Below are 13,840 nucleotides of genomic sequence, written 5' to 3' on the forward strand. Positions count from 1 at the left end.
AAATCAAGATCACACAGAGATAACATTATATAACCATTTGATTGGCAAAAATTCAGAAGTCTGACTTTACCAAATGCTAGAGAAGACAGGGATCAACAGAATCTCATATATTGCCGGTGGGAGTATAATTTAGTAACAGCTTTAGAAAACAAGCTGGTGTGTTCTGCTGCAAAGCTGAATACTCCCATACTCTACAACCCAGAAATTCTACTCCTAACTATATGCCAAGCTCTCGTCCGTGTACACCATCAGAATGTTCACAGCAGCCCATTCACAAGAATCCAAGGCCCATGGGAGACCTGGGTGGCTCAGTCAGTTAGGCTATCAACTCTTGATTTTGGCTCAGGTCATGATCTCAGGGTCGTGAGATCAGAACCCCACATCAGGCTCCAGGCTGGGTGTAGAGTCTGCTTAAGATTCTCTCTCTCCCCAGCCCTGCCACTCCTCCACTCTCCATCCCTCTCTTTAAAAGAGTCCAAAGCCCAACATCAAAAGAGGAGATAAATCCACTGTGGTATACTCACACAGTGGAATATCACTAAACAGGAAAAATAAGGAAACTACGTGCCAACAACAGAGTGAACTTCAGTAATGTGAAGCTGAATGAAAAGAAAATCAACTCCCAGAAAAGTACAGAGTACAAAGTTCAGAACAAACAACTAAACTGTACATTCCTATCAGAGAAAGACAGGTATCATATGATCTCACCGATATGAGGAATTTTTAATCTCAGGAAACAAACTGAGGTTGCTGGAGTGGTGGGGGGTGGGAGGGATGGGGTGGCTGGGTGATAGACATTGGGGAAGGTATGTGCTATGGTGAGCGCTGTGAATTGTGCAAGACTGATGAATCACAGACCTGTACCTCTGAAACAAATAATACATTATATGTTAAAGAAAAAAAGAAGAAGATAGCAGGAAGGGAAAAATGAAGGGGGATGAAATTGGAGGGGGAGATGAACCATGAGAGACTATGGACTCTGAGAAACAAACTGAGGGTTTTAGAGGGGTGGGGGGATGGGTTAGCCTGGTGATGGGTATTAAGGAGGACACGTATTGCATGGAGCATTGGGTGTTATACGCAAACATGGAACATGAATCATGGAACACTACATCAAAAACTAATAATGTAATGTATGGTGACTAATATAATAAAATAAAATAAAAAAATAAAAAAAATTAACCGTACATTCCTTAGATACACACATATATTCTTGATACAACTTACGAAAATAACAAATTAGGTATAAGTGAATAGAACATTGTATGTTAATTATACTTCAAAAACTTTAGGGGAAAGCAGGAAGATGAGATGGGAAATATTTAGGTAGGGGTATGCTATTAAGATTCTGGTTCTTGGCTGATGGTAGGTGTTCAGGGTGTTTCTTCTTAAGTCGAAAAGTACATCAGTGAATGAATAAATAAAAGATGACTGTTTCATGCATCAATGATGCCCACTGTGTCCTAACTCAAAGATTCTGATTAAGCCAAACCTGGGCATCTGAGGTCCCTTAAAATAAAACAGAATAGAAACAAACAAAAAGCACCGGATATCTAAATTAACTCGTCTACATCTGAAGCTACGGAATGTAAGGCTTCAAGGGCTCTTCCCTTGCAAAGGCCCCGTCAGAGCAGGGGCTGGGAGTGCTCAGGGATGCAGTCTGGAAGTACTTCTGATAAACTGCTCACGGGGAGCACAGAGGGAAGGGCCCTGCATCTCTAGACAGCAGCAGCAGGAGCATGCTGTGGTTTCTTTCCTCATTTTAAATAAAAACGCACATTTGTACCCAATTTTGCATTCTTTTTCTTTAATTTCTTAAACTGTGCAAGCTTTCGGTGCCACAAAACCTAACTCCTGCCCTGCTAATCCACTGACATAATCATGTCACAAGGTACACAAGGGCCTACGGTGGACTCTCCTCCAACCTACCTGGTCCTCTTCCCAGAGGAAACCAATGTTTGTGTCACATTCCTGAAGGTGTATGCAACACAAGAATATACAGACATTTCGCCCTCCCTCCCATGTATTACTTTTTACTTTGAAATGTCAAGCTGACAGAAAAACTGTGAGACTAGTACAAAGAATGGTCTCCTCTGGAACCACTGGAGATTAACTTGCCAAAATGTGTGTAAAATGCCAATATATGAAGTTACTCACAATGTTATTTCTAAGAGCAAGAGACTAGGAAAACATTCATGTCCAAGATCTCCAATTCCAACCCAACACCACAGGGTTCATTCTAGTTTTCTCTTTCCGTATCTGGAAATCCCTTCTCTGACAGTAAGGCACCTGGCTCCCCTCTCGGCTGCCAGCCCGTGTAGACGCCACTGTCCCGCATAGGCTCTGACACCCTGCACTGAGCCACTTGCCCGTGTGGACACCCCACCCTCTTCACTCCACTCAGGCTCCAACCCGGTGCTCGGCCCCCACAGCCACACCTTGCTGCAGCCTCCAGGCCAATCCCAAGCCTACCATGCCCACTCTACCTAATGGCTTTTGGAATAAATTATTCAGGAAGGAAGGAAGGAGTAAAAGGGAAAGAGGGAGAAAAGGGGAAGAGAATGCAAAGATCTCTACATTTTCTCTATTAGTGATGATACTACATTCACAGTCCTGCATCTTGTGCTTTTCATTCAATATGTATTAATGAGATAGCCCCATAATTAAAGAATGTCCTTATTACTTATGGCACCATAATATGCCACAAAATGTTTTGTGGCACACACAGCGTGGTTGCTCAACCAGCCTCCTCCTGATGGGTAGCATGTTTCGGCAATCTTCCGCTATTCCAAATAGCTTCACATGAGTAACACACTTACTGTGACAGCAGGGCAACACATACATTGTAATTTTGCACACTTTGGTACACCTGTGGGATCAGGTCCTGGCAACAGGTGAAAAAGCACACGACTTTCTAGTTTTGATAGATTTTGGCAAGTAGCTCTCTACCAGTAATGTTTAAGAATACCTTTAACTTGTTTTTTTACATGATAGGGAATTGAGAATTTCTGGGCATTTGCGGGTTATAAAACCAAACCAAAACCAAAACCAAAACAAAACCCAACAACTCCAAGCCCCCAAACACAAAACCCAAGAAACTAAACCAGACCAAAAAAAGACATAGTGGTACTTTCTTACTTGTTGCCTCGGAGTATAGGGTCTTTTCATCCACACTTCGGACATTACAGGAAACAAACAATTTCCTTCCTTCAACTTTATCAAGCTGGCTATTTATCACAACAACAGAACAAAGGGGGATAGGCCTGCACAAGAAAAAAAAGGGGACAAAATTTGTTTCTATTAAATTTGTGTAACACTGAGATGACCAAGTGCTTGTGAAGGGGTGGAAATCTATAATAGCTGGTATCAGCATGTGTCGGATAAAACTGTCTCAGATCAGACACCCCTTCCCTGGGCTGAACCCAGTGGCCATCCACACCCCTCCTTCCTCCTGAGTGCCACTGATTTCAAGTGGGCCCAGGCTGCCCTTAGCATCAGCTTCAGAGACCACTGGGGATTCTAGCTTTTCGGTGGCACAGGCTGTCCCATCTGAAGACCCAGAGCAAAGTCTGAAGGGTGCTGGAATCCTTTAAAGACATGAAAACAGGACCATGGACCATGGGATGGTCCCATCAGCAGCTCTCATTTTCTATCATAATCCAAATTTCTCACCCAATCCCCTTTAGAGTGACTGGCACTAGAAAGACACCCAATAACAACAAATTGCAGTAACAGCTTAATGTACTAAGCCAGGGCTGTCCAAGAGAAATTTCTGTGGTGATAGAAATGTCCCACCTCTGAGCTGTCCAATACAGTAGCCACCTTACAACGAATACCCAAAATGTGGCTGCTGTGAATGAGAAACTGAATCTTTAAATTTATTTAATGCATTTATACTTAAATTTAAATAGCTACATGTGACCAGTCGCTACAGTCGCCTTTGGGAATCCTGGAGACAGAGTGCCATGATGAAAAAGGTGCCTTTTCAAAGGTGAAATGTTATTTGGCAGAACCATAACGTGGAGCAGGATGGGTTCTGTGCTCCCTCAGTGCCCCTTGCACCGGGCTCCGCACTCAGGGGGAGTGTGCTTGAGATTCTCTTCCTCTCCCTCTCTCTCTGTCCCTCCCCCACTTGCTCTCCCTCTCTAAAATAAATATATCAGTCTTTGAGGGGAAAAAAAAGAAAATGAAAAAATCCGGTCACCTGCTACAACATGGGCAAAACTTGAGGACATTTTGCTAAGTAAAATAAGTCAGTCACAAAAAGAGAAAATGTATGATTCCACTTACATGAGGTAAGTCAAATTCATAGAAACAGAAAGTAGAATGGTGGTTGCCAGGGGTTGTAAGGACAGGAAAATAGGGAGTTAAGGTTTAATGGGTATAGAGTTTCAGTTTTGCAAGATAAAAAAGTTCTGAAGATTAGTTTCACAACAATATGAATATATTCCACACTACTCAAAAAAATGTTAATATAAAATATAAGGCACAAAACCCATTAAATCTAAAAATACCACTGTGGGGATGTGTGGGTGGCTTAGTTGTTAAGCGTTTGCCTTTGGCTCAGGTCATGATCCCAGGGTCCTGGGATCGAGCCCCGCATCGGGCTTCCTGCTCAGCGGGGAGCCTGCTTCTCCCTCTGCCTGCTGCTCCCCCTGCTTGTGCGCTCTGACAAATAAATAAATAAAATCTAAAAAAAAAGAAAATTAAAATACCATTGTGAACTCATAACCTTATTAAACATTAAAAACTTTCCAGCTGTGACACAGAAACGGCCCAGCAGCAAGGTTATCCTACCCACCATGAGAACACATCTAGTATTTTCCTAGTCTTTTGCACTATTCTCCACTAAAAAGAAATCAGCAATCTTTATAGTGTAGCTACTCTATGTCTTGGCACAGATATACTTCGTTGTTGCTAAAATAAAAGTAATGATAATAACAACATTAACAATAATAATAAGCAGCCAACACTACTGAGTACTTGTTATGTGGCCAGATACTGTTTTGGTGCTTTACATGCATTCATTCATTTATAGCTCATAATGACCCTATATGGTGGATATTATTATCCTCTTTTTAAAGATGAGGAAATTAAAGCACAGAGAGGTTAAGAAACTTGTCTAAGGTCATACAGCTGGTAAGCGGCAAAACAGGCATTTGAACCTGCTCCAAAGTCTGTCCTCTTAACCAGTATGTTATACTGTCTCTCTGGAGACAAAAGTACTTAAAAATCCATCTGGATGGAATTGAAAGGACAGGAACCAGTCTAAAGAGACTCCTAACAGGCCAAATGCAATTTAAACACAGAAAAGAGGGTGATAATTATGGTTAACCACATTATGGAAAGCCAAGAGTCCCTAATGATTCTCAAAAAAGAAAAAAACTAACTCAACAATTATAAAACTATAGCTATAATTCAAAAATAAGGATGGCTATGATCAGGTAAGTTGAAATTTTTAAGCAGTTACATATAGTGAACAGTGCAGACAAGTATATGTCTGCCTCACAGTATTTTACTCTATGAAAGGACATGGTAGACACAGAGTGAGGGATGTGTATAGGTCAGGTTTGGGGAGGTTGCACTGGAAGAATTATGTTTACACAATCATGGCATAAACAATCTGGTAGTTTTCTGAGCTGTAAGGTCAGGTCTACAACGGATACCTACATTCAGCAAGAAATCTCCCATTTGTTAGTCAAAAGCGCTTTGATAGCCTACATGAACTGGGGGAAGGCAAAGACCTGGACAACCCTCGGCACTGGGGCTATTACCGCTTATGTCCCCTCAAAGTGTGTGAGGTACAGGTGGGCTGAAAGGTGAAAGGAACATCTATGCACATTTGGTGGATTTACACCCACGGACAAATGCCATTTGCGGATTTATTAAAGTCCAGCACAGTCTCCATAAGAACCCTCACTAACCCTCTCCCCCACACCAACAGGCAGAGAACTGTCAGGAAGCCAAACAATTCCAGAAAATGCAGGAATCGTACCCTTAACAGAAAGGCCTGGTTACAGAAAAGAATCAGCCAGAAAGAAGGCAAATGTCTTGCCCAACTGAATATCTCTGAAAGAAAACTACAGTCTCATGTCCTTGTCTCCTGGGAGATGGAATCTCCACCAATTATAGGAGATGCATTTAATTGTAAGTAAGTGGTAAACCAAAGCAGAAAATATACAACTAAGATACAATGGACCTGGATACTAAAAAAGGGGAAGTGCTAGGTTAGAAGAAAGGGTGTATGTAGGTTTGGAAAGTCCCTCTGACATGGTAAGGAAATCTTGACTCCCAACAGGGGCTTGGCTTTATGAACTAAGGCATGTTCCAATCACCCTCAAAGGAAAAATCCTATTCCATTAAGAATCTCCAGGATGACTGCCCAGAACGTACAAATTCGGTTGAGCTGAGACTGTTCCTTTAGGGTCTGACACAAGTCCTGGACACCTAATGAGGCTATGAGAACAAGTATACTAACCTCAGGAAAATAGAAATATTGGCATCCTAGAGAAATTAATCAACCCTGGAATGAAAAATTTTTAATAAGTGTAGGTGAAATACTAAGTTTTTAAAAAGATTTATTTATTTTAGAGAGAGAGTGCATAAGTGGAGGGGGGCAGAGGGAGAGATTCTTCAAGCAGACTGCCCGCTAAGCACAGAGCCCGACACAGGGCTCCATCTCACGACCCATGAGATCATGACCTGAGCCAAAATCACAAGTTGGTCACTTAATCGACTGAGCCACCCAGGCACCCCGAAATAATAAGTTTTATGATCACTGAGATAATTTTGTATTTGACGCATCTGGAAAAAACACACCGTATTAGGCTTATTATTTTATTTACTGAAGTACTTAGTAAAATTTGATTATGTCAGCACTGAAAAGAATTTGTATTGCATAATTTGTAAGTTTGGATTTATTAATAAGTCTGTGGTCGTGTTAGCTGTTGACCTTAAATACATTTGAGGGGATAATGACATAGTATACATAAGAAACCACTTTCTCAATCTCTCTTACTACTAATGATGTTAAATGGAAGTCTTGTGCAGAACTTCCAGGAAGTCTCCTAAAAAAGAGAGAAGACAGCTCTTCTTCTACCCTTCGTCAATCCTGCTGTCAGCGCATGTGATACCTCTTGCTGGCACTCAGTACTGTGAAAAGGTGAGCTGGAAGGAGCCTGCATCTCTGGGAACCAGGGAGCTTGCCATATCAGCCCAGGATGCCTTCCTCTGGACTCCTTTGTGTGATACATTTCTATCTTGTTTAAGGTGTTTTTTATTTTGAAGTTATGATTACTGGCAGCTGGGGAGGGAGAAGTTAAAGCAGCCGGCCTCCAATTCTTTCATTCTGTGTGTTGGGGGCCGGGGGCAGGGAGCAGACAGAAACATTCCCAGGGAAAAGGAGATAAATGACCATGTCTAATTTTTTCCAACGGGCCCTCCACGTGAACAGACCAGGAATTGGTAAACTATGGCCCCAATGGCCAGCTGCCTGTTTTTGTAAATAAAGTTTTCCTGGAACACAGCTATACCCATTTATGTATTGATGTATTGTCTATGGCTGTTTTTGTGCTGCAATGGGAGAGTTGAGTAGTTGTATCAGAGACGTTATGGCCCGCAAAACAAAATATTTACATAAAAATTTTTGCTGGCCCCTGAAATAAACCAGTAATATTTGCTAGGGGGAAGTGTCCTTTTCTGTAGAATGCCTGGCTAAGGATTACTTATAGTAAATAAACCCACAATCTATGAGGCAGGGCTTCCTAATGATAGCCACATACACCATACAACTCTCTGTGGCATAAAATGGAGATGTTTTGTAACTTAAATGCCCCCTACTGTGCAAAGTAATAACCCACAAAACCTTATTTGGAGACTTCATCTATTGAACTATTCTTATAATTTTTTTTTTTTTTAAGATTTTTATTTATTTATTTGACAGAGAGAGAGAAAGAAGACAGCGAGAGAGGGAACACAAGCAGGGGGAGCGGGAGAGGGAGAAGCAGGCCTCCCGCAGAGCAGGGAGCCCGATGCGGGGCTTGATCCCAGGACCCTGGAATCACGACCCGAGCCGAAGGCAGACGCCTAATGACTGAGCCACCCAGGCGCCCCTATTGAACTGTTCTTAAACTCTGTTTTGCACTATTGCTCTTTCTCTGTTTCTGTGCCAGTGTCCACTGTTTTGTTAACTGTAAGGGTATCACTGTAGGATTGAAGAACTAAGACCTTGTGGAGCTTTATTTCTGATGGATACCAAACTTATCTTGCTGTCTGCCCTTTTATTTCTGTGTGAAGTTATAAAAAACTTCTATGTTTTGGGGCGCCTGGGTGGCTCAGTCACTTAAGTGGCTGCCTTCTGCTCAGGTCATGATCCTGGGGTCCTGAGATAGAGTCCCGCATCGGGCTTCCTGCTCCGCGGGGAGCCTGCTTCTCCCTCTGCCTCTCTCTGTCTCTCATGAATAAATAAATAAATAAATAAAATCTTAAAAAAGAAAAGAAAGAAAAACTTCTATGTTTTGTTATGTAGTGGTTATTGGTGCTCCACTCAGATCCCCTTCAATCCTTTTTTTCACCTTTGTTTTTGTTTTTTGTTTTTTTTTGCCCAGAGTCTGCCTTGTTCAAACACAGAGAGCCCAACAGGCCTGGAATTTTGGTCCCCAGGATAGCCCTCATTGTATGACTGATGTGTGAGAGAGAGCTCCCTTGCTTAAGGTCGGAACAATCCAGAGGCACACATTTCATCCAGAGGTCCTTGGATGATCAGGCTGAAGGACTTTGGGAGCCCAAGCCTGGTTGGCTTCTCCTTCCCTTTTCCTGTTTTGCTCCTCCCACTCCTGTGCTAGTCTCCCTTGGGAGCACCTCCTTTAACATTTGCGCACAAATCTTGGTCTCAGGGTCTGCTGCTGGGGAGCCTGATCCATGACACCTAAGAGGCAGAGAATACCCAGCGATTTACCTTCTAAAATTGATGTTGAGATTGGCAGTCATGACAACTCCCTCAGTGATAACTGCACACATACCAACAGTAGAATCAATCATGGTTGCAATGGCACCTCCGTGAAGGAATCTAGTTACAACAACAGAGAAAGAAAAATGTTTTCAGAAGGCTGAAAAACAGAGCCTCTGGAGTGAAATCATACAAGCACATCTCCATATAATTTACTTATGAAAGGCTCACTTGGCCCATGTTCAATGAACTCAATATCCACGTCCCCAGCTTTATTTTATTCATAGCACAATAGTATAGTATTGGTAATACACCAGAACTTAATGGTAATCAGATCCCAAGCAAGCAGAAAGCTAAAATATAATTTAAGAAATCTATATCATGTTTTTATTTAACTGCACATATCATTGTTTAAAAATGTAGGAAATGAAGATAAACAGAAAGAAAAATAAAAATTGGAAGGCCTATAATCCCACCATCTAGTGACAAATCATTGTTAACATGTTAATGATACTCTCTCAAATTATACTACTGTTGCCCTGTCCCATGCTTTTGTGATTTAATATTTATAAACATCTTTCCATGTCAATAAATATGTATATCTACATTGCCACTTCAATGCCTTTATTGTAGACTATGGATATGTATGACTACAAGCAATTTTTCAGTCCAACATTTCTATTGATCAATGGGATGCTATCATTCTTACCCAGGTACTCCTTGCAGGTAAGGACCTCCTTGAAATATGCAAACTGTCCTGTTTTCAACATGATTATGGAACATCGCATATTCAAACCCCAGACCTTCCTCAAGGCTTCTGGGAAAGAGCTTGGCTTGTGACATGTGTTCTTTTATAGGCTTTGCATCTGTAGGGAAATGAGGTGGAAGCATGAGAAAACAGGTATGAGAAAGATGCCCTGACGGAGCTAAGCATCTGTACCTTGCGAGAACCACAGGTTAATGGACGACTGATTAAAATGTTAACCAGGTACAAAATTAGAGGGAATGGGAGCATCCCACAGAAACAGAATATACGATCTTTGCCGTTGTGGACTTAACAGTCTAACTGGGGACATAGTAAACATTAATGAAATCAAAACCAAGTACTTACTCACACATGGCAATCAGGAAATACAGTATATAAATGCTGAGGGCATACTAAATGAAGTAGTAAATAAGGTACATACAGAAAGTCTTCTTGGAATAAGAATGGCTTAAATGGGTTTTAAAGAAAATGAATAGTGTAATAGTAGGGAGGTTTTCTTTGCAGAAGTGAGTTTAGCCTCAGCAGAAGAAAGTTATCATACTGAATCAAAACCAGGTCCAGTTCAGTCCAATACTCTGTGTGACTAGGACTCTAAGGCCCCAAACTCAGGGTTAGAAGCATTAAGGTTCGTGAAATCAAATTAGTGAGTTGTAGTCAGACTTTAAAACAAACAGAATGCTTCACATATATCCTGGGCAAGAACTAGTATACTTGTTTAGATATGCTTTTTCAGTTATACAACTGTGCACAAGTTGTGTGTAGTGGGTTGTGAGTCAAAATAGAGGTCACTTCAAACCAAAGACTGAAAGCTATTGTTCTAAACGTAGGGCGTGTTTATCCTTACACATCTATGTTAAGATTTAATTCCCAAACTCGGATTTCTTTCTTGGCTCATCATGATTTGCCATGCATAACATTAAGTGTCTTTTACCGTTACTGAATTTATATTTACAAAGTTTGAAAAAGATATGAGATGAGAAGATTTGCAAGAACTGGGGAGAATGGCTTTTATTTAGGCCATGAACATCTGTGGGGCAGGTGCCCTGTCTTTTAGACTCAACGCTCAACAAGCAGCATACTGTGTATGCACGCACTACGCACTCTAGTGGTTGTTGAGAAAATTAAGTTCTTGGCCTAGAACTTGTTCCATCCTCCACACTTTATCCCTACAGTGAGGAGATAAACCTCAATGACCTCTGAGATCCGTCCAACTCTGACATTGGAACTTCAGGATAAGATAAGCAATAAACCCTTCTAATTTTTTACTTAGGAGTTCAAAATTTCTGATCTAGATTACCAAACCTTGAGATTATCTCATAAAAATGAGAAAAATAAAGATGGTAAAATAAGTTTGTTAGAAATGCAAACTCTTAGGCTTTACCCCTGACCTCCTGAAGCACAGCCTGCGTTTTAACAAGACTCCCAGGTGCCTCATATTTATGTTCAAATCTGAGGGGCACTGGCCTTTTACAACATGGCATAACAATGACGGTGGCAGAGGAGTGACATGGTTGGACTTGCATTTTGAATCACTCTGCCAGCTGTTGAAAGGAGGGATTGATGGGGATGAGAAAGATGAGCTAGAGGACCACTGAAACACTACAAAATCACAGTCACCAGCTCATCCCCTGGGTGAGGTGACGGTCTCCAGTGTGTGAAAGATGATAGGGGGCTAGATTTGTCCAGGGCCGGGGCTTTCCTAGATGAGTAGGCCCGAGAGGTTCAGACAAGTGAGGTCAAAGAATTGCTTCCATGGGCCCTAAACAAGCAAGCTGGAAGGAAGACAACCGTGGTCAGGAAACAGTGTCTAAATGTGTGAATGTGGAGGTGGTTCACTTGTTGCAGACAAGGCTCAGGATGTCTCTGGCAGTGTGCGTCTGGGGCTGGGTGAAGAAGAGTTCACAGTTGACAGGAAGCTAAGTGAACTGAGGAGTGGCGGAGAATGGTGGGGATTCAGAGGGTGAACAAGGTGTTGAGACACTCAGTATGTGAGGGAGAGGTTGGCAGAGGACAGCAACACAGAGAAGAGAAGGGTAAAATGTCAGACGGTAGAAACCTCAAAGGAACGGGGGTTTCTAAGAGGAACAGGAAGTAATGGGTTGAAAGCAAGTGTGGGTAACAAGGAGAACCTCCAAGTCCCCCCCTATTTAGAGAGGGCCAAGTTTCAGGCAAGAACCATAAGCCATTTGGGAAGGGAACCCTGGAAAACACTGATATTTAAGGAGTATGGAGGAGAGAGAGAAGACTGGTCACAGGTTTGTGAAAGCCAAGAGAGAAGTTCCAAGGAGAATGAGATCAACAGTGAGGTCTAGTACTGTAAGAGCCAAAAAATGCCCTCCAAATTTGGTATTTAGGTCACTAGTAGCTTACACGAAGAAACTTCCATAGAGCTGTTTGGGGAGAAACTAGATCACACTGTTAAAGACATTCAACTGTGTGACAGGATAAAGAGTTGGAATGGAATTAGTAATACAAGTTACTAATTTTTCCCCTTCACTTGTAAAACAGAGAACTTCTTATTTTTCTCTATTGGAGGTTCTACAAAGAAACTTGTGAACTCTACTGTTTTTCTTGGTTAAAAGTAGTTTTATTGTTATTTCATCTGTTCTTTCAACAAATGCTACCATGAAGAAATGGAGGCAAGGAAAGGTAAAGTAACTTGCCCAAGATCATACAGCTTTAAATTGTGGAACCCAATTGGAACCCACACACTAAACTTCAACATTAAAGTAGGAAGTTGTCAGCTTTTGGATGGTGTCCAAAGCCACGTAACTGAATGGGATTACCAACAGAGTATAGAGAAGAAAGGAGTCCTGAGGGCTGAGATGTGCAGCACCATAACATTAAGAGTTTGAGGATAATGAGGAACCAGCAAAAGACATGGACAGGAAAGGACCAGTGAAGTAGGGAAGTGTGCTGTCTTGGATGCCAAATTCAAGGGGAAAGGAGGCACTGGCTGTACCAAAAGCTGAGAGGTCACTGGTTAACATCATGAAGGTCACTGTGCCTTTGACAAGAGTAGTTTCAATGGAGCAATAAAATTCTGACTGGAGTGGGTTCAAGAGCGACTGGGAAGAGAGAGAGAGTTGTGGCATGTCTGCGCACTGATGAGAAAAGACCCAGCACAGTGGGAGGTCTTTAAGTAGTAGGCCAATGGGGAGGGAACGCAGTGCACGGAAACAAGGCTTGGCTCCCCTAAGAGGACGGGCAGTTCATTGGTAACAGGAAAAAGCAGAACACCAGGCACAGATGCAGGGAGTGGATAAATGAGACAGTGGGAGCTTGAAAGTTCTCTTCTGATTGCTTTTATTTTCTCTTAGGGGAACAGGAGGCAAGATCAACTGGAATCAAGGCTTGAGAAGAAGGTAGGATATGGCCATCTAGGAGAGCAGGAGCGTGAATAGACAGGGGAAAATGAAAAATGCTTGTCAGGCAACATTAAGGACATACTTGAGGTCATTTTGTAAAAAACGGTAATAATCCCGGGCAGCCCGGGTGGCTCAGTCAGTTAAGCGTCTGCCTTCAGCTCACATCACTATCTCAGGGTCCTGGGATCGAGCCCCCCCCCATCAGGCTCCCTGCTCGGCGGGGAGCCTGCTTCTCCCTCTTCCTTGGCCCCTCCTCACCCCCTACTTGTGCTCTCTTTCTCGCTCTCACAAATAAATAAATAAAATCTTTAGGAAAAACAAACAAAAAACCCATCACAATCCCCAAAGTAGCCTAAGGACGAGTTTGGATGACTGAAAGATAATGAGTAAATTAGGAAATATCTGTATAAGCTCCATGAGGTCAGGGACCCTATCTGTGTACTCAGGCCTATTCTAGGACTACAGTATCTAGGGCAGCCCAGACGCTCAACAGATAGTTATTGAAGGAATAAATACTGGATTTGCAAACAAGAAGCCAAAAAGGGGGGCACCTGGGTGGCTCAGTCGGTTAAGCCTTTGGCTCAGGTCATGATCTCAGGGTCCTGGGATCAAGCCTCACATCGGGCTCTCCACTCATTGGGGAGTCTGCTTCTCCTTCTCACTCTCCCTCTGTGCTCTCTCTCTCTCTCACTGTCTCTCTCTCAAATAAATAAATAAATAAAATCTTAAAAAAAAAAAAAAAAGACTTATAAAAGAAGC

General features: G+C 42.2%; 1 protein-coding gene across 7 annotated transcripts in view; it reads right to left on the reverse strand.

The window, feature by feature from the left end:
* The window catches only part of THEM4 (thioesterase superfamily member 4), a 60,611-nt gene that overhangs the window by 26,759 nt on the left and 20,012 nt on the right, over positions 1 to 13,840 (reverse strand). For 6 of the 7 annotated variants that reach the window (XM_064588546.1, XM_045896594.3, XM_064588547.1 and 3 more), the window contains exons 3-5: positions 9,657 to 9,813; positions 8,957 to 9,067; positions 3,139 to 3,263 (exon numbers count right to left, since the gene is read on the reverse strand). In XM_064588546.1, the coding sequence (XP_064444616.1) occupies positions 3,139 to 3,263; positions 8,957 to 9,067; positions 9,657 to 9,813 (393 nt within the window). The remainder of the gene's footprint in view (positions 1 to 3,138; positions 3,264 to 8,956; positions 9,068 to 9,656; positions 9,814 to 13,840) is intronic. The other variant, XM_064588549.1, reaches the window with a different exon arrangement.

This window comes from Mirounga angustirostris, unplaced genomic scaffold (assembly GCF_029215605.1).
Source record: "Mirounga angustirostris isolate CCGP_5_RB_7025 unplaced genomic scaffold, mMirAng1.0.hap1 SCAF_4, whole genome shotgun sequence".
NCBI lineage: Eukaryota > Metazoa > Chordata > Mammalia > Carnivora > Phocidae > Mirounga > Mirounga angustirostris.